This window comes from Melospiza melodia, chromosome 3, assembly GCF_035770615.1.
Source record: "Melospiza melodia melodia isolate bMelMel2 chromosome 3, bMelMel2.pri, whole genome shotgun sequence".
NCBI lineage: Eukaryota > Metazoa > Chordata > Aves > Passeriformes > Passerellidae > Melospiza > Melospiza melodia.
In genome coordinates this window covers 51454188-51475274 of record NC_086196.1, presented here as the reverse complement: position 1 = coordinate 51475274, position 21087 = coordinate 51454188, and the positions used below count along the sequence as shown (strand labels likewise).

Below are 21087 nucleotides of genomic sequence, written 5' to 3'. Positions count from 1 at the left end.
ATGTGTCTTTAATCACTGTTGTCTTTTTTGGAAACTCAGAAATGCACCACTAAATTTATCCAGTGGCACTCCCTTTATACTGAAGTCTCACAGCTGTTCTCTGTCCCTGGTTTGGCTTTTGCCCCTGTTCTTCTGGCACTTTATGGTACTCGGTGTTAGACAGGTCCTGCACATGTTCTTATTCTTTACATTTTGCCAAGTTCAGCTATTATCAGTGGAACATAAAAGTTCAGTTTCTTACTGGTTGGGGTTTTGAAACATTTTGTTCTCTTTGAGTGCCAGGTACAGTGTCTTCTCTGAAGATTTAAGCAGTTGGCATTTACTTAATTATTAAGATGAATTTTAAGTTACAGGACAAGACCATTATAAGGCTGTATAAGTACCTGTAATAAAGATCACTCCTGATGTTTCAGTTGAAAGATAAACATTGTAAGACTTTTTCATAACATTTTTGACAATTTCTATTGTAAATGGCATTTTCCTATTGGTTGTCTGCTTTTATACATTGGTTTGCAGTGTATCAGGCTGTACTTTTATTCCTCGTTCTAAAGTGTTTTTCTGTGTGAGCAAGTAGACACCAGTTTCTTCCAGTGTGTGTGTTTTGTTTGTTTCAGTTTGCTTGGTTTGAGTTTCCCTGAGTATTGTGGGGTTCACTGCACTTCTCTGAAGATGTCAAATTAATTAGACAGTCTTCCAAGCTACCTGTGCATATTCACTCAGGGCATTAGACTCCAGGCATCCAGCAAACCAGTTAACTCTTGAAAGCAGAATCTTGATTAGATTTTGTTTTTAGCATGCACTTATTTTTTTACTTGAGGGTAAGGCATTTATGTAGCTTCTTGTAATGTCAAGCAAAAATATGCATTTAATGGTGAGTAGTTTTATTGGGTATTTTTAAGAAGTAGTCGTTACAGACATGAGACAGTAAATATTTTAGCAAGATCCATTGGGGGATTTTGTGGGGTTTTTTTGTGGTGGTGTTGTTGTTGTTTTCTTAGGTTTTCTTTTTTTTGGAATTTGTTTTTTGGTTTGTTTTAGTAGGCGCATGCATGGAGCCTGCATTCCCAGCTTGTAAGGAAAACTGTAGATTAATCATGATAAGCAGATATACTCAAATATACTATAGATATGAGGGTTTTTACTTAAACATTAAAATTACAGAAGAGCTTATTGAAGACCTGTTGCAGCATGGAGTGTTCTCATGTGAGACTTTTTTTAAGGATGGGTCTGATAATTTGATCTTTAGTTATCACAGGAGGCTTAATACTCAAATACATGCCTTCTCTGACTTGTTTATTCCAACAAATGTTATGAAAGTCTGAAGTTGCTATGGTCTTCATTTAAATTTCTTAGCTTGTATTTTCTGCATGTTTCACTGCATTTGGTTTTTCTTTGGTTTCCTTTCCAGTCCAGTATTGGTCAGGTCCTAGTATTGCATGTATTTCGTGCTTTGTAACTAGCTACCTTCTGTCTCAAGGGCTTTGGAATTTTAAGATTGTTGCTTCTTGAACATAGCTTGAAACACAGTGTTACCCTAATTATCCTGTATGTGTAATTGTTTTAAAATCTGAGATGCGAAATAGAGCAGTTTAGCAGGATAAGGTTTGAGTGTAGATGTGTTTCTGTTTCCCTCTGGTTTATACATTTTAATGTTTTCCTTCTTTTATAATATCTTGTCTGTTTGAAAATCTAATTAAAGATAATTTAATTAGTCCTATGTTTAGCCATGTTTTGCATAGAAAATCGTTTAGGGATTGCATACTTTTAATCTTAAATGTAGTTGTTTCCTGCCTGGAAGAAGATGAAAGGGTGTTTGAGGTAGATCTATGAGAACTTGGTTAACACAGAAATGGGTGTGGAAAGAAGGGAACAAATGAGAGTGCAAAGTCTTTAGAGGGCTGCAGTGTAGTAGGATGCTGTAGCCAATGGCTACATCACTTCAGAAGGTCTTACCTTGGTCATAGTTCAGAGATGGGAATAATTTGGAGTAGTTTGTTTAAAATAGAACTGTCTATGAATTTAAATAACATTATTAGGATTACAAGTGTGGGAGTACAACATATTTTATTTTATTTTTTGATTCAGCTTTGAAAGATCTGTCTTTAATAACTGTAATGCTGCCTGTCATTGTTACTTGTTCTTGATCTCTGTGGGGAGCAGTAATGCATGAAATTATAGGCTGTGTCTCCTCTAAGATCAGATTTCATGAATCAAAGTTTCCCCCTTCCTCTGCCTTGTAAGGATATAGCTGTAAAAGGTAGCAACCGTCTGCAGTTCTGTCCCAAAAGTATTCTTGGTTTTGTTTCTTCCTTAGAGCTAGGCAGCATGAGGGCAGTTGTGTGAAATGCTCAGTTGTGCCCTTAGTCCCTTGTGTAGAACAGGTAAATTTTGGGTAAGACAAGGATGCAGCAGGTGTAACATAGTCTTTGCTGTGTCTTTTGTAAAGATATATATATGTTACATATAGCAAAATGGCATTAGCAAAATGAAATGCTGATTCCAGTGTGTGAAATAATAACGGAGAGTTCAGTTTTGTTTTTTGACTATCATCTCCACAGATTTTTTTTCTCTTAGCTGATGAGAAATTGAAATAACTTTTTTACTGAAAGGAGATCTTGCATACTTTTAAGTGTAACTTGCTGTTCTTTGCTTTTTAGACTCACTTGGTGTTCTAGGAAGTGCGATTTAACTGTAGCAAGAGGCGAGAGAGGAGTGTTAGAAAATCTTGGAAACAAAATACATTCCAAGTTACTGAATTCTTTGGCCTTATCTCTTGTTATAAATAACACATGCAAAAAAGTTATCAGAGAATATATCCTTGAATGTTCTAATTGTCCACTAATAGCTCTGAAAACTGACAATTCTTTTTTAGGTCATGCTGCCTCCTGGTGCTCAGCACTCCGATGATAAAGGTGCTAAAGAAACTATTCTTGATGATGATGAGTGTCCACTGCAGATATTCAGGGAGTGGCCTAGTGATAAAGGTATGTCCAAAAACCTTCAAGATATTTTTGTGCCTTAGGTTGTAATCCATGTTGTGGAGCCCCTGTAAAGGAAGAAATTCTAACATATATTTTGTGTGTTTGGGTGTGTTTTGGTTTTGGACACTTAAAATACTAGGGAGTATTAGAGTTATTTACTGTTTCATTATGCACTGTTGGTATTATTACACCATTAGGTGGTAGAAAGGTTTTCCATTTTGTCCTAAATTTTCTAAATTATTCACTATACTGAAGTATCCTTTTAATCTGTATGTAGTTATTTTTAAGTTAAAACTATTCTAAAGAAGTGACAGGAATTTAGTAAGCTGAAAGTAATCCTATGGGACACTTGCAGATTAATAGATGTTGGTTGTGTGCTTATGCAGTGGTGGTGTGACTCAAAGGATGATTAATACTGTGTTTTAGGAATACTGGTGTTTCAGTTGAAAAGGCGGCCTCCTGATTATGTCCCAAAGAAAACCAGGAAGATCGCTGATGGAAAGCCATTGAAGGGGAAGGAAAGACTTGACGGGTCTGGCTATGGCTCTTGCCTTCCTCCTGAGAAACTACCATACCTGGTAGAATTAAGCCCAGGTAAGAATTCTGGCTGTCTAATAAGCTAAATCACATTATTATGTATTGATTTGTATTTTTCAAAAATCAGACATTCTTTGTAAGCATAAGGAACTCTGTGTGGCAGGAAGTCTGTGCCACATGAGTTGTTCTTCTGATGTCAGATTCTGAATTGGAGGTTACAGTTCTAAAGGTAGAGGTGCATGTTGCTGTAATATCAAAATCTTAGCAGCAAATGTTTGGAGTGAAAAAAGGGAGAAATTATTTACTAAGCTTATCTGATTTTGTTTACGTTCACAAGTATATTGTAGCATATGTGGTATTCGACAGTGCCATAGGTGGAAAATCACATTTTTTAACAGGACAAGAACATGAAGTTTTAAATCAAACTCAGATGTGAAACATTTTTCAGCCTATATAGAACTTTTTAATCACTACCAAGCTGAGTTTTATTTTGGCATAATTGGAACTTGCCAGGCTTTGTGGTAATTTGCAGTTAATTTTATGATCTAGGAACAGCTGGAGTGATTGTGTATACACAACTACTGATAAAACATACATGATTTATGCTCTTAATTTCTGTCATCCTCATGTTTATAGATTTGGTTATGGACTTTTATTTTTGGTGATGGAGTTATACAGCTCTTTTTCCTATTAAGTGTAACCTGAGTACAGTCAGATATTCAAGTAAATGTTACAGTTTGAAGTGTGGTTGTGTACCTTTCGGGAATCAAGGTTGGAAATTGGTGGTGAAACCTTTGCTGGATCAGAACTGCAAAAAAAAGGTTAAGTTTATGGTCAAATAGTGTGGGAATTTTTTTTGGTTTGTTTTAAATCCAGATGCAGTTATCAGTACACAGAGTATATGAAACGTACTGTTATGTTCTGCAGATTGAGGTTTGGTTTCCATATTAATATTTTGAGTTCTTTTAATAGTACTGTTGATTTCTTTTCTTGTTCTCTTACTCTGTGGGATTTGGTGCTTTATCATTAAAATGTTCTCAGGCAGTGGCTCGAGATACCCATTAACAGAGAGAGTAAACCCCGTCTGCAATGCCGCAGGTGTCAGTGCTGTGTGCTGAGCCTCACACATTGCTTGTGGGACTGACCTGTTGTTTGTGTTCTTCTTCTAACAGCTTGTTATCACTTCTCTAAACAATCAGGATTGTTTCATTCAGTAGCTTTGTAGTACTGATTCTGCACAGTTTCTAAAATTGAAAGAGTTTAATGAACTTCATCCTTATAAATTGAATAGGTGTTGTCTGGCTACAGTTTCACCCTTTCCTGTCTTTTCTTTTCTTGCCCTCCTGCGCATGTTCTGCATGGTATCTGTCCTGCTGATGCTGCCTTCACCTGGGTCCTCTGCATGTGTTTCTAACCCCAGGGAGAAGGAATCACTTTGCCTACTACAACTATCACACTTACGAAGGTAACGCTGTATTTGATAATCTTCTCTTATTAGCCACTAAAAACTTCTCTAACTATAAATCTTGAGTTTCTTCATGATAAATGAAGGACTATCTTATTTATCTTAAGGGTTTTTTTCCAAGGGATTGCTTCTGTAATGTAGTTATCTATTTTGTTAGTTACCATTTAATTATTTTAATTGTTTGTTAGTTGCCATTTAATTATTTTAATTATTTGATTGGTGAACAAACATCAACTAGGTCATGAATATGTTGTTTTCCAAAGAGTTCAACCTTCCAGCTAGAGTTAAAGCTAAATTTCAGTGGGTGGTTTACAAGCAATGTTGTAGTAGAACTAAAAGTCCTTTGATCTATCTGCTTGCAGAAATCATAGTTAAAATGGTTATTAGGTAAATGGCATGGAACTTGCCTGTCCTTTTCAGTATTTGACTGTGTTGATACAGTAGATGAAGTCTGTGATTATTTTTATGGGAAATAGTGTTTTGACCTCTGGCAAAATTACTTCGCTTTCTACTCTGTGGTGTTCCATAGCATCCTTTGGTGTTTCTGCTGCCTGGTTTGTCTGACATTAATGGTGTATGTCAAAGATTTAGCACTTCAGACAGTAGAGACTTGTTCATTTTTTGTAGTGCTCAAAATTGATAGCCCAATGTACAAATCATTATGGATCTTCAATTCTCCTTAGAGTTTAGAGTAATGTGCAGAGATGTTCTGGTTTGACCGATTAAACAAGAATACAAAGCCATTCTCTTTTCATTGTGAAATGTCTGCCAAAATATTTTTTTATTTTATTACTTTTTTCCCTTGTTTCCTCACTTTATTTTCTAGACTGCTGTAGAAGAACTACTTGTGGTTGTCAGCACTGCTTACCCTTTCCTTTATGGTTGTGGAGTGCAGTACTGTGGTTTAAAGAACTGTATTCAAACTTGTGTCCAGTGCTCCATTATGTGAATTGAATTCAGACTTCCATTTTGTTAACATTGTTATTCCAGAGAGCAGAAGGGTTTCATAGAGTGTGCTGAACTAAAAATCATGAATGGGTTCTGCAGGAACACTTGACCATTAACTAGGAAGATTGAAATTTGATTGCATGTCACTGGAGGAAAGAAAAAAAGATAGCTTTTTAAATTTTTATCTCAGTGTGTGAAAAAGAGGACTTCATACTCTAGAGTCAGACTGTGTCTTTGGAAAAAAAGCACTTCAGAATACTTTTATTTATTATAGAAATAACTCCAGTAGAAATGTCCTCCTGTCAAAACAGAGGCTGTTTATATTTTTGTAGAACCAAGCAGACTCACTTTCATGCCCTGTGCAATTGCACAAATTCATGAAGTTTGCTAGTGAAGTATGTCCAGCTTTTCCACTTCTCCACAGCTGCTGATGTTGCTGTTTGTACCACTGTTTCATTGACTGAAGATTAGATTCTGTATGGTAGAGGATACACTTCAGTAGCTTGTGGCTGTACATGTGGCAGCCAGCAATTGTCTCTGTATCCAGGTCATGTGAATGAAACAGTAAACTGAGATGAATCTGATAGTACTAGAAATAAACTGAGTAGACTGAAATGACATTCAGCAGCACTTTGAATAGCTGATTCTGTCTGTCCTATCTGTGAATATGGCTTTTGATGAGTTCAGGAATGTTAATAACTTCAGTTGTACAATCATAATATTTAAAGGCTGAGAAAAATAGCAAACCCCCGTATTTTCAGATGTGAGCCTCAGATTCTACAAACCTGAAATTAAAATTACAAAGCATACATAAAAAATAAAAAGGCAACCCATAAGGCTTTTTTCCTTGCTTCATCACAAAAAAAGAGCATCTTTGAGCTGTAGAACAAATAGCAGTGAGAGATATGGAGGACATGGAGGTATAGCAACTTGGACAGAAGAATTGCAGAAGGTTGGAGAAGTGAAAAGCCTTGACCAGGGAGCTTTCCTGGTTAAGCTTCTTTCTGAGAAGAGAACTGCAGTTTGTGTAATACTTCTGCACATGAGTTTGTTACAATAAAAAAAAAGTTTACTATTGGCTCTTTCTGCTGGAAGTGCATATCTTGCCTGAAATTTGAGAGTAGAATTATCTCCTGAGTTCAACATGGTGTTTCAGATCTGCCCAACCATCTGCTAAGCTTATTAGTGTTTAAACCCTTGGTAGTTAGGAACTTGTAGAGGAAATACGCCTTAAAAGTGTAGACTTAAACTAATTTTATCTCAATAGGTAAAGTCCATTGTGTGACATTTTTCTTCAACTTTGGGCTTACTTGTTTTCTGTGAGCTGATCGTCATCATTTGTTTTGGTCTGTGCTAAGTCATTACTATTTCCCAGCATTGTTTCAAGCACTGGACCAGTGAAATCAATTGAAGTTACAATTTTCAGTGGCGTAGGATTCACCTTTTGGTGAAGTAACAAATTGAAAATATATATCCATGAATAGTGCCTTGTCTTGTTTGGTTTTTTTTTTTTATTGTTTAAAAAATACATGTTTGTGTTCTAAACCACTGACTTCATGTCCTTCATGTCCTTACAGTGATTATTCAATTTTGTTCACTGCAGGCTTTTTTTATAACATTACTATTTAAAGTGTTTTTGACTTTGTGACTCTTAAGTGCATAAATCAGGTGATGAAATCTGTTTGTAGTGCATCATTTTCTAAGATCAGCCTTTGTGGACTCTTGTGGCCTGGGGAGTAGGGAGTAGGGCCTTCACCATGGGTATAGCAGAATATCTATCCTGCTGCAGTGAGTTATAAGGGATACACTCCAAATACTATTTAGGTGAGGTTCCAGCTGTTGGAAAACAGGAAATACACTTTACACTATAGTATAACGCAACCATCCTTCCCTCATGCGTCCCTCCCCTAGAACAAAAAGGCCTTTCATCATTCTTAGGAGTTGTTGTAATTATCTTCAAGATTAAAATACCTTTTACTGTAGAAATTGGCTTTTAATACTGATGGAGTACAACAAATAACCCAAATAACTCTGAATAATTCCTTAAAATTTTCTCCTTTTTGTGGAGGAAATATTGCATTTGTATCTTGTGCTGTGGTTTTAATACGAGGTGTTCTGGGAGTTTACAACTAGATTTATAGACCTTCTGTTTATATTCTTTCACATAAAAATTTGAAGATAACTTGTAGCCTTCTGCAGACAGTATCAATGTATGTGCCATGGCTTTAATAATATTCTCTATTGCTTTTTCGGAAATGACTTAAAATCATTGTTCATTTCCTCAGGTAAGACATTCTTTGTCTTGCAGCCTGTCTTTTACTTTGCTTTGGAGAAGAGATTGGAGAGTAGTTAGAAATGACAATATTATTTCAGTTTCTGCTCATGCTTAAAGTTGTACAGTTTTCTCGGAAGTAGAGAGGGTTTATATGTATGACAAAACCCATTTGTGATAGTCTGTGAAGGCACCAGCTAGATTGTGCACACTTTGTATGTCCAGCATTTTTCTGAGGGGAGTAGGAAGTTGGACTTTATTTTTTACCTAATTTTCTGTGAGATGAAAAGTCAATGGAACTATAAAGACAAGGCCAGAAGTTCTAAAGTCCTGTATATTAAGACTAAATATCATAGGTAAACATTTTCTAGGATTGTCTTTTAATATTGCTCTAGTTCAGTATCTGATGAATTAGAAACAGTTTGGTATGTGGATCACTGGGCGGCAGATATTGCTGATAACGTGCACTTTAGTAAGATCAGTAGATGCTATTAATGTGGGATCTGGAGGTGTTTTATTTTCTTTGTCTTCTAAACCCATACTGGTATACCCATATAAAATCTTAGAGATTTACAAAAACTGTTGCATTGCTTAAAGTACTAAGGAAATAGAAAAGGTTTTTCACGGTGTGTTCAGAATAGTAGTTCTTGATTACTTTATTCTTTGCATTTGTAGTGAACAGCTGCTCCAAGTAGGCTTTCTCTACTTTCAGGGTTCTTACATTATGAGGGACAACCAAGGTCCCTACAGTCTTGAAAGAATGTCACTTGGGTTTTCTTTTTTTTGTAAACATTGCTATTCTGACTAAGTTGCAGTAAATGTGGAGATACTGTGTGAATATTTGAACTTTATTAACTTACAAATTAATATTTGTCACTTGCTGTACAGATGGTTCTGACTCCAGAGATAAGCCAAAGCTCTATCGCCTGCAATTAAGTGTCACTGAAGTTGGAACTGAAAAATTTGATGACAATTCAATTCAGGTATGGAAAAAGGCAGACTCACATTACAGTACTGATCTGGTCTCTGCTGTGTTATATGTCATTGTGGAGTCTCAATAAAATATGCTGTAAATATGCTTCAAAGTTTAAAGGGTAAAATATTGCTGAAATTTTGTATTAATGGTAATAATTATCTTTTAATTTAGTAGCACTCTTGATTTAAGAGAAGGGTTTTATTAAGTCAAATTTTTATTTTTTAAGGAGTTTTCTTTTTTGTAACTGTATCAAAAAGTGCATAGCAGTACTGCTTAATGGCTTTCAAGTCCTAGTCTCAATCCCATTGAGGTAGGATTTTTAAGAGTATAAAACAAGCATATTTGTATGAAGTTCATGCCAGGGAGTTCCTTACAGTAGCCTGGGTCCATGTCAGTGCATTTAGTTGATTTATAATTAATTGCACTGTGAGATTGCATATAAAACAGCAAGTGGAAGAAAACAGTATATGACGAAAATAGTGAAAAGTTTTTCATTAAGGGATGTCTGCTGCACATGTTAGTTAAATATGTTTTATTATTTGTGTTGCATTGAAAAATGAAGTGAAACTCACTGATTTTAGTACCACTCATCTCTGTAAATTCATAATCAAATTTAAATAACCAGTCTGTAAATAGGTCTAGCTACATCTTAGTCTTTGGTTTTTTATTTCTGCTGCAGTATAATTAAATTTATTGTATGTTAATTAATTTTATTCCCAGTTATTTGGTCCAGGAATTCAGCCTCATCACTGTGACCTCACTAATATGGATGGTGTTGTTACTGTAACCCCAAGAAGCATTGATGCTGAAACCTATGTGGAAGGTCAGCGTATTTCAGAAACCACCATGCTGCAAAGTGGAATGAAGGTTCAGTTTGGGTCTTCTCATGTATTTAAGTTTGTGGATCCTACTCAGGACCATATTATTTCCAAAAGATCTACTGATGCAAGTCTTATGGTCAAAGGTCCAAGACACAAAACTGGGTGAGTAAAATTTATTTTCATCCTATTGAGGTTAGAATGAGAGCCTTGGGAAAAATTACATAATGAAAGCATTATAAATGGCCAGGGACTAGTGTGTGAACTCATTTAAGTGTTAAGTATATAATTTTAATACTTGAGCTCCACCTTGTGATTTTATGTAGGATTAGCAAGTGTCTTTTTCATTATGAAGTATTCAAACAAGTTTTCCTCATGCTCACTTCTGTCTGAAAAACACTATAATGCCTTATTTTCATATTTCATAGTTCATCCAAGCTCCAGGAAAAGTCTAGAAGTTGCTGAATGTTTTCAGAGAGTCTGGTTTTTGTTTTTTCTCAGATAATAACTTTCAAAATTCCTCTAAAAGGATTTGGAAGTGAAGTAATCATGAAATGAGACTGTTAAGATAGGGAACTATATGTCTCAAAATAACAACCACTTTTTGTAGTGGTTTCTGTGTTGCAAGGACTGACAGTCCAGAAGTCTACCCTGTTGTTTCTCATTCATATTTTTGATAGGTGCATAGTAAAAATACTGATCATGGATATTGTGACTCATAGGGGTTCAGATGTTTTGTTCAATGTCTATAGAAATACTCAGAAGAAACAATCTTAAAATCAGTTTGTATAGCAGGGGAAAAAGCAACATCTTATTTTCCATCTTCTCTGAGTCCAACTGAGGCTACTGTTGTTAATATACAGATTATTGTATAATGTTATTCAGAAGAGTAACAAATTGGCTTGGGGATGAATGAAAGATACCTAGAAAAAGAAGCTTATCTGCTGAATTAATATAGATGTATGCTTTAAGTATTTTTATTTTTTCTCGACTGTGTTTTCTTATGGAAGGACACTGTGCTTTTTTAGGCCCTGTCTGCAGGAAGACCTCCAGCCATGTGGTTGTCATGTAATATTCTTGCTTAAATCTTGATTTCATCCTGCATTTAGCCTGCAGATCAATAGATAAGTGCTCTTGCAGATTTACAGTCAACTGGAAAGCATTGTATTACTGCAGAGCTTTATCTGGACAATAAAATCTATGGCAAAGGGCTGTTGCAGCTTGAACAATCAATTTTTTTTTCAAATCTTTAGAATAAGGAGATAGTAATATGCATTACTATGATTTATGAGTTATTTACATTATGTTGCACATTTAATACTAAAGACCTGAGTAAAAAATTGTAGCTAGTCTATCGTAGTGAATGCAATGTGTATTTTTATTTTCTCACTTGACTGGGAAGATTAGCTATGAATCTGGTTTCTCACTTGACGGGGATCATTAGCTATGAACCTGGTTTTGCAAATGAAATTGTCTGTATAAATATTTTTAGGTTTTATTGATATGAAGAAGTAATAGAGTATTTTAAAAAGTTAATATTAACTGGACTCATGGTATAATCTTTGAATTGTAATTTTAATTACTCTGTTCCTTGTTTATTAAATGTTGAACAATATAATCTCTAAAACATACTGGAAATGTTATCTTGCTTGTAGAACTGTCCAGGAAACCACATTTGATCTGGAGGGAGATATTCACAGTGGAACAGCTTTACCAGCAAGCAAGGTATTGTATTATGGCTAAGCTAGCAATAAATAACAGCATGTGTAAGTTAAATCAAAATTACAACTGCAGTACTATTTAGGGAAGTGTGGCCAATTCATCAGTCTCCCCAGCTGTTTTTCCTTGTGGATGGGCTCAGACATTATATGCATTTTAGATTTGGTATATTTTTTTCCCCAAAACCTTTTGTTTACATTTGTATTGGCATTGGGGATGCATCTCATGTCAAGGGTAGTAACATTTTTTAGAAAGAGAAGCTCTCCAAAGATGAAGTCGTTTCTCCTCAAACTAACTTCTGGAAAGCAGATTACGTGCAGGTAGAGATTCTTGTTAGAACTGGTACATTGTTACCTTGTGAGTGTAGCATATGGCTGTTGTCATTTGTGATGGGGTAAATAAATGTTTTATATAAAATGTGAAAGGGTGTTCAATTTTAATTTAACTAGGCTTTTAAAATTTAATGGATGTGACTTTAGACTTCAATAGAGCTCATGTACACACATTGACTAAACAGTCTCTGCAGTCATAATTATAAACATTTTATGAGGTAATAATCTTTTCATGCTTTCTTTCTGCACTTTCTGTTAATAGATTTTGTGTCAGAATTGCACTTTCCAAGAGCAAACAAAGAGTAAATGACACAATGGTTAATGCCTTACTTGCTATGATCGCATGCCTCAGATGAAATGAGAGAGTGAATTATTTCAGCAGTACGAAATGGAGTAATCTTCCCAGAACTGCATTCCCTTTTATGTTTTATTTCTGTTATTACAAAACTGAAATACTTATAACTGTTTAGTGATATTAATGTAGCAGTGTAGGTATTAATAACTCTGATAGTTTCTGAATGTATTTTTAGTCTTATTTGTTTTCTTACCACAGTCTTTTGATTCAGTTTCTCTATTTTCTTTGTACTGTTGGGTAGTGCTTTTATCTTATAAGTGTTCTTCACCTACTTCTGATAGGAATTTTAGTGATACTTTAAAAGGAAGAACAGAAACTTTGTAAATTAATAAAATGTCCTAAAATTTCTCAGAATAAGAGTTTCTGGCTTTATTATATAGTTTATTTCATATCCTATTCACAGTCATTAGAAAAATACTTCTAGTGGACTTAGGGATTAATGGGAAAATTTAGTTTCTTTTTCAGTTGTGCTGTTTGAGACTGTGTACATCATCTTGTTAAAGCGCTGATGAATCACTCATTCTCTAACATTTGCTCTCTTCTAAGTTTGCTTTTCTGTTTGGAAAAGGGTTGACAGTAAGTTTAATGAAAGTTCTCTGAGACGTGGTGGTGAAAAGTGATTTAGTTCAATCTCTTGCTTTGAGATGCACTTGTTGGCAGGTTTTCCTATGTTGAAGCAAACTATTTAGTCCTAGAAATTTCTTAAGAAATGTTGAAACACTTTCTATTTTACTGATGTCTTGTTTTCTACTCTTCATGCTGAAAAAATTTGCTATTTATTTTGCTGCTTAAAGCAGCGTATTTGTCCCATTCCTGATAGGGTTTGATTGAATTAGAAATCATAAATTAAAAGCTTCCTATTAAGGAACATGAGACACCCAAAGAAAACAAATCAAATGTTATATAAAAACATAACAGTTTGAATTGCCCCTTCTTATCTTGGAAATGTACTGCCTGCCAGATCAGACTTCCCTTAAGATCAGGATAAATTATGTTGCAGATCAGTAGTGCAAACACTTGGAACTATTGCAGAAGCAGAGTGGGGGAGCACGACCAGTTTAAAATTTGTAAATACATTTAACTTTGTCTCTTACCTAAAGTTTTGATTCCCAACTCATTCTTACTTTGTGTTGTAGCTATGCAGCTTTTGATTAAAGATGTTTGCAAGCTGCATTATAAATTCTAGCAGTGCATTAACAAAGAGCTGCTCCTGGCTGGCTGTTGTTGTCTGTGGAGTTGGAAGCAGGCTCTTCAGTGCTTCACTGTGGTGAAAACGCCCGCTGAGCTGTCACTCTCTGTGCCACATTCCCTTCTTCTGTTTCCCCATCTCTTTTCAAGCCTCAGCCCTGAGCTTCATTTTAGTGCTGCTAGGCACAAATAGTGGCTCATGCATGCTAAGCACCTGTCCTGCTGTTTTGAATTAGAGCACCAGCAGGCTGGACGGTGACAGAGCATCATCCGCATCCAGCACGGCCGAGCGAGGAATGGTGAAGCCGATGATTAGGATAGACCAGCAGGATTACCGCCGACAGGACAGCAGGTAGGAAACGTGGCATCCATTACTGCTCAGAATCGAAAAAATGGATTTGTTTTTCCAGTGGATCAAGTGCTGTGTTAAAGTATTTTAAATTATCTGGTTTTCCATATGGAGAATGAGATCTCTCTTCAGAAAAGCCCCAGGATTAACAACCAAAGCAAAAACCTTCGCAATACTTAAAAAACCCCATAAAAGTAATCCTTTGCTTCAATATTCAGTTACTTGTGGTTCTCTTTCTGTAAAGTCAAGCTGACAGTCATGTCACATCATTGTTGATTTCTGGTTAGGAATGTCATATAAAATGAAAAGTACAATTACGTAAAATTTTCATTTGTCAGTGGCAAGATGATGTGATTTTCTCTGGAGAGTGAAATAACCAGGTCGTTGCTATGTCTACTGTGCTGTTGTCAGCCGGTGTGGAGTCTGTCCTTGAAGATACTTTAAGATACTCAAAACCTGACTGGACAGGGTAGTGAGCAACTTGCTCTTGTTGACCCTGTTTCGAGCAGGGAAGTTGAATCAGATGATCTCTAGTGTCTTCTATCACACCTCAGCAAATCAGTGAGAATGTGAATATAATTTTTTTTCAAATCTTTAATCAAATACAAGATTGTATTGCTATGTAAATAAATCACTTTTAAATATAGATGAACAGCTGTGATAAATGGATGAAAGGTAAGGTAAATGTGCTGCAGGGTTAAAATGTACAGTGATCCAAGTTGTAAAGCTTGCAGTATGAAGCTTTTTGTATCTTTAAATTGATATATTATTCACTAGACAGAAAAGAGAATTCAGAGATGTGAGTGGCAGGAAAAAAATACCAAAAAAGAGCAGAAAATTGTGCTTCCACTTGAATTTGAATATTCAAGTGTTTTATAGCAGGGGCATATTTTAAATACTTTCAGTGAAGTTAGACTAGAATATAACTCAGTTCTACTCTACACTCCCATGTTAGAGCGCCTGACCATCTTCAGAATTTTCTAAAAACATTCTGTTTTAGAATTTTATTAAGATTGTGAAGATTCTTCTTGTAATACTAGTATTTTAATTGTAATTTTCTTCATAAAAGAGTAACTTCTTTCTGAACTTTTTATAGCCTGTCAGAAGTTCTTGAGGCTTCTATTCTTAATATTTCTTGAACTATGCTTCTGTATGTGTATGAAGTTTATTAAATTTCTATGAAGAGGATTATCTTGTGCTGTAGTTCTGTACTTCAAAAACACAGAGCCATCTGTGAGCAGTATCTTGGCTTCATTTTGATGGGGGTTTTTTGTTGCCTTAAATTCCTTTTAAAGAGAGTACTCATTGCTACTTTTTATAAAGGCTTATTCACCATGGTTCCTGTGTGCAGAAATTATTTTTAGAGGCATCTAAATCACACTTAAATATGTGGCAACTACAACTTCAGAGATCATCATCACCAGCCCTGACATTGATATTTTATTTCTGTATATGTCTTAAATGTATGTAGTGTGTGTTGTGTAATGAGTCTTATTCATCCAGATACAGCCCTTCTATCACGTGCTCTTTCTCAGATACATTCACTGTGTTCATGAGAATAACAAATTAGCAAAGTTAGGATGTCAGATTAGGACTTGACAAATTGGACAATGAGTTGCCTGAATACATGGAATTTCCCTTTATGGATGTATTTTGTGTTCCTTCAGTTAGGTTTCCTCTGGGATACTCTGGTCTCATTTTGTGAACTCTAAGGGCAGTAATTGTGAACTGCTTTATTGGTTTAAAAAACCAAAAATTCTTCACTGGCAAGTTTCAGGTTCTTGTTACTGTACAACTTCCAGCCCACACTAAATGTTCTTGTGGGTACTCTCTGTGTTCATCACTGCTCTGTAAAGGTGAATAATAACACAAATAAGACTTTCTTCTAGAACTTGCTGAATAGGTTGAGACTGAAGATTAGAACTTGACTGCCATATTTTTTTTATTTCTAGAAAGAAAAAAATTGACATCTGAGAGCATAACTCCAGTTTACTTACTGGGTATGCTTGTTCTGATTGTAACACGATTCTTGGAAATCAAGCATAATGACTACTCAGTTAAGGATTGTGGTCATACATGCTCATTAGGTAACTGACTACAATATAATAAAAATGAGAAAAGAGAGGTTTTTTTGTCTTCGATAGCTTTCAGGAGTTCTTTAAGGTGTGTTTGGAGGGAAAGGAGTGTGGTGATATCTAAGTGGTGCTAACTGAATGCAGATGCTTACCTAATTCCTTGCCTTAAAAATTAACTTGCCTTAAAAATTTTTACATAGTATGCCGACAGGAACAATCACACAAGGATGTTTCATTTTTTTATGTGGTTTATCAGAGACAAAATCTAGGGGAATACCGAAATATCAGAATGTATTACTGCTTTTAATGTGATTTTAAAATGTAATGTTACCTGACACTATACTGAGAAAGGAGACAACGCCTAATCAATATTTATGGGCCTTCTAAACCTAACTAGACTTTCAGACTGGTTTAGCTCAATTTCATCACCACAGAGAGGCTTTATCTATAAGAGCAATAGCATAATAACAATATACACTTAAAGTGTATCCATTAAAATGTGTCATATCAGAACCACAGAGAATGACTTCAACTTAGATTTCTAATGTGCAAGGCTTAATTAGAGAGTATTTTTTTTGTGTGATTTTAGGGAAAGGAGGAAGATGGTACAGGGGTTGGAACTAGATGATCTGCAAGGGCCACTTCCAGCCCAGACCATCCTATGGCTCCAGGATTTGTTGAAGGGAATTCCTATTAGGTAGTTAAATAATTGATTACTACATCAGTTCCTGGGCAACTAATTTACAGATAGAATTAAATTTTAAGTTTTTAAAGAAATACTTTGTATTAATTTAGCTCTTGTGGCCAATTTCCAGGAGTCTATGAGCAATCTTGCATTAATATCAGGCCTCATCATTCATGACACAGTGTCTCCTATTCGCTGGGAATCCAATTCCTCTGTTTGTGTGCTGAAACTGATCAATATCATTTTGTTCTAAGGAAAATAGAATAAATCATCAGCTGAAATCTGTTACTGGTTTACTGGCCAGTTTGCTGAACTATTTCTATCTCTTATTACTATTCCAATAATGAAAGATTAAAAATTTTTCTGGAGTTGTCACTATATTTCCATTTTATAATACTGTGTATTAGTAATTTTTCTGTGGAAGTCATTAAGTTCTCAGTGGAGGAGCACTTTTGACAGTGTGGAAGTAGTAACAAATTAATTAATTTTAAATTTATAGTGTAAAAAGATAGAAAATACTACAATTTACACACCAGCTGGGTGCTTTTCATAAAGACAGCATGCTGTCATGTTTGAAATGTAACTGAAATGGCAGAAATTTGTGTACATACTGCCATGCTGTGCCTGCTATTCCTTAACTTTTAACTTACACAGAAATTGGATTTGCTGAACACTTCTAGTAATGCATTATTTAGGTGGCATAACCTGAGTTCTCTGCTGGTTTAAGGTTTTTGCAAGTTTGTAAAAAAACAAGGAACCAAACAAACCCCCACCAAAACCCAAAGGTACCCCAGATTTTTGGATTCAGTATGCTAAAGTTTAGTTTAGATCTTTTGACAGCCATCAAAATTATATTGTGGATTTTTCCTACAGGAGATACAACACTGAAAGCCTTTACTCAGTTATCTCTGCCTTGTGGCATAACTAATAATCTTCAGGACAACGATGTTAATATATTACATTCTTTTCTTTGTCAAAGTTGTTGGGGAAAGTAGAAAGCTGCCTGTTGTGTTACATGTGGTTAAAATGGTTATTGCATACAGGAGCTGTTAAGCTTTTACTCGTTCCCTAATAACAGGTGCCCAGCTGTAGAGAACAGCTCAGATAATGTATTTGCTAAAGGCAGTAATGATTTATTAAATTAGGAGTAGGTTTTTCACTCAGAGAGTGGTTGAGGACTGGAACAGGCTCTCCAGTGCAGGGGTCGCAGCACCAGCCTGACAGAGTTCAAAAAGCACTTGGGTAATGCTGTCATGCACAAGTTGTGACTCTTGCAGTATCATGTGTAGGCCCAGGCATCAATGATTCTGATGGGTCCCTTCCTACTCAGGATATTCTGTGATTCTGTGAAATACACACTTAACCTTTTGCAGGCACCGGAAAAGTCAAATCTCTGTTCAGTTTTCTACTTGGTGATTTTGATGGTTTCTGGTGAGAAATAGCTCTGCAGTCAGTTTCAGTGAGGACAGTTCTGGGGCTAATAGCTGTTTCTTGATGTAATGTAGCAACAGCTAGGTAGGGATGGGGTTTGACCTCCTTTCGCCCTTTACCAGAAGAAAAGGTTCCAATAGGTTGACTAAAGTCTTCATAAATTTTGAAGGCATAAAAGGCAGCAAAGTACATTTGTTGTAACTAAGCTGATGTTTCAGGCAAAGCTTCATTCAATTTCTTTCATGTGTCCATGAATAATTTGTTATTTGAATGCTGTAAATGGCAGATGGCAAACTGATCCTATCAGTCTGCTGTGCAGCACACAAGAGGGTGCTCATTAATATCACAGACTCCACAGTTCAAGTCTGTTGTGTTGCTGGCAAATCCAGCTTGAATGATTCTGCAGGAAAGGTAAAAAAGTGTAATTCTGTGGAAGGTTATTGTGTCAATATTTGGAACCAGTGTATTTGGAGTAATATGTAATTTTACAGTAATTAATATCACCGATGTGGATTATTTGTTTCAATTTTTCTCATATTTCTTTAGATCTCAGGATACCCATGGACCAGAACTGATACTGCCTGCCAGTATTGAATTCAGGGAAAGCTGTGAGTAAATTGTGAAGTTACAATACTAACCTGTTAATGCATTCTTCTATACTGTAATATTTCAGTCAGCTTAAAAACTTAAGGGTGATATAAGTAAACATTGAAAGAAACTATGACTATACAGATGCTAGACAGTATAAACAGTATAACTTGTTTTGTTGGGAGGGTGAGCAGATAGTTTAGATATTGAGGCATATCTTCATGCATATCTTAATTCTGATGGCATTTCAACACCTTCAGATTTTCAGATTAAATATGAAAAAATTTTAATTCCACCCCAGTACCTTGGATTCATTGTCTTCTATATAGTTCTTTGTGCCTTGTGTAATAGATTGCATCTTGGTCAAAATCCATTTTCTATAAAGTCTGATTAGATTTACATTGTCATTTAGAGTTTAATTTATTATTATCTTGGTCTCCAGGCTTTTAAGGCCTCAGATCTGGTAGCAAAATAACATACTAGAGATTGCCCATACTTCAAATATCTGAAACTAAATAGATTAGTGAGCAAGCAAAGACTGATTTTTATTAGTACAAGAGCTTTGTTGGAGTAAAATGTGCAAGAGAAATCTTTCATTTTCCTGTTCCCTTGAAGATGCAAATTTTCAGTAGATAGGAAATAGTACAGAAATGTTTCCCAATGATCAGATTTTCTGGCTTTATATGGCAGTGTTTTGTAAGTGTGTCTAACTGTAGTACATAATAGATAACTTAGAGTTCAAATGCCTGTAAGTTGCTCTCCCTTCCTCTTCTTTTTCCTAAGAAAATCCTTTAAGCCTCAAGTTAGGAAATGGTTTTCTTTCATTTACTTTCTGTCTTTGGATTTATGACATAGTGTTTCTTTTCCTCTTTGTCTGCAGCTGAAGATGCCTTCTTATCTGCCATTATAAATTACACAAATAGCTCGACAGTTCATTTTAAGCTGTCCCCAACATATGTTTTGTATATGACATGTCGGTATGTATTGTCCAGCCAATACAGACCTGACATCACTCCTGCTGAGCGTACTCACAAAGTCATTGCAATAGTCAACAAGATGGTGAACATGATGGAAGGAGTGATACAGGTGAGTTAGTCTGCAAAATATGTCAAGGGAATTACCTACAGTTTGTTGATAATCAAGCAAACTTCTTAGCCTTTTTCTTAGTCTGACCCTTAACAGTAGTTGATTAAACAGTAGTACCTGCATTGACTGCCCTTATGAGGGGCAGTCACTGCTTTTATGTCAGTGAATAATGTCTGTGGTAAGAAACTCTCTCCTGAGCAATGTGGGAAGTTAGGGAGTGGCTGTTGCTCTGAAGATTATGTTCCCTGACAAGAGGTGACTCCTTTCTAGAAGGTAAGATCTTTGGAAACATTTCTGGCTGTGAACCCTTGTAAAACAAGTTGGATTGCCTTATTAAAGAATGCTGTATAGGTAGCATTTGTTTGCACTGACTGATACTTGAAATGAACGTATTAAAAGAATCACAACTTTAAAATTCCAACCTTGTCACTTTTACAACTTTTGTAACCACAAAAATGGTTGGATGTCTTGAACATAAAGCTGGATGTAAAACTTGGGCATCTGGAACCAAGCTGACACAACTGCTTTGTAAAGAGAAATATAAGTTCTCAAATGTTCCAATGTTTTATATCTAGTCTAACACTCTTGTACTATATGTGCAAGACTTCTACAGAATCACAGGGGAAATTCTGTTTTGTGTAAAAATTCAGGATAAAATCCACTGGGCTGTCTGTGATATTGGGCAGTACCTTGCATTGTGTACCTTGCGTTGGTAAAACAGACTGGTCATTTTCTCAAAAAGGAGTACTAGTTCATGTATCCTCAGTAATTAATTAATTAAACTTCTTTGTCTGCAGGTTTTTCTCAGAAGAAAAATTGAAATCTGTTTCTATGTTTATTAAAACAGGTGTGTTCGTTGCAAATAGTGCTGCCAGAGTAGCAGCAAGAACCCTGCTGCACTAAGTGCTGTACAGGCATAACATAATACACAGGCATAAACATAAATGTGTCAGTCCTGCTTAGAGAATTTACATTGCAAGTGTTACACAACAGCTTGAGTAAGGGAGAGTAGGAAAGTAATCAAAAGGAGTGGCATGAAACTCAAAACAAACCAAAATTGTTCAGGTTTTGGAAAGATTTAGTGAAGTTTTCAGCAAGGGAATGTTAGCTCTAGACACTTGTGTAATCTTATACAACAAGCTGCTCCCTTTCACAAGAAAGATTGGGAGGAAATGCTGTTGTTGAGGACACTTTGCAATAAGAAAGATCTGTGTACGTTCCAAAGTTGATCAGAGACAGAACAGCAGTTTGCTTCTGATGTGAAGAACTAGTATGTTGCTTT

At 35.6% G+C, this 21087-nt stretch overlaps 1 protein-coding gene across 23 annotated transcripts in view; it reads left to right on the top strand.

Moving 5' to 3' along the window:
• AFDN (afadin, adherens junction formation factor) overlaps nt 1-21087 on the top strand; it is a 115487-nt gene that overhangs the window by 40557 nt on the left and 53843 nt on the right. For 18 of the 23 annotated variants that reach the window (XR_010027120.1, XM_063151741.1, XM_063151734.1 and 15 more), the window contains exons 7-15: nt 2873-2984; nt 3408-3575; nt 4939-4983; nt 9092-9186; nt 9900-10162; nt 11653-11722; nt 13828-13943; nt 18678-18739; nt 19600-19805. Coding sequence is in view for 22 of the 23 variants with exons in the window: in XM_063151741.1 (XP_063007811.1) it covers nt 2873-2984; nt 3408-3575; nt 4939-4983; nt 9092-9186; nt 9900-10162; nt 11653-11722; nt 13828-13943; nt 18678-18739; nt 19600-19805 (1137 nt within the window). In the remaining variant the exon portion in view is untranslated. The remainder of the gene's footprint in view (nt 1-2872; nt 2985-3407; nt 3576-4938; nt 4984-9091; nt 9187-9899; nt 10163-11652; nt 11723-13827; nt 13944-18677; nt 18740-19599; nt 19806-21087) is intronic. The other 5 variants (XM_063151749.1, XM_063151735.1, XM_063151743.1 and 2 more) reach the window with 1 other exon arrangement.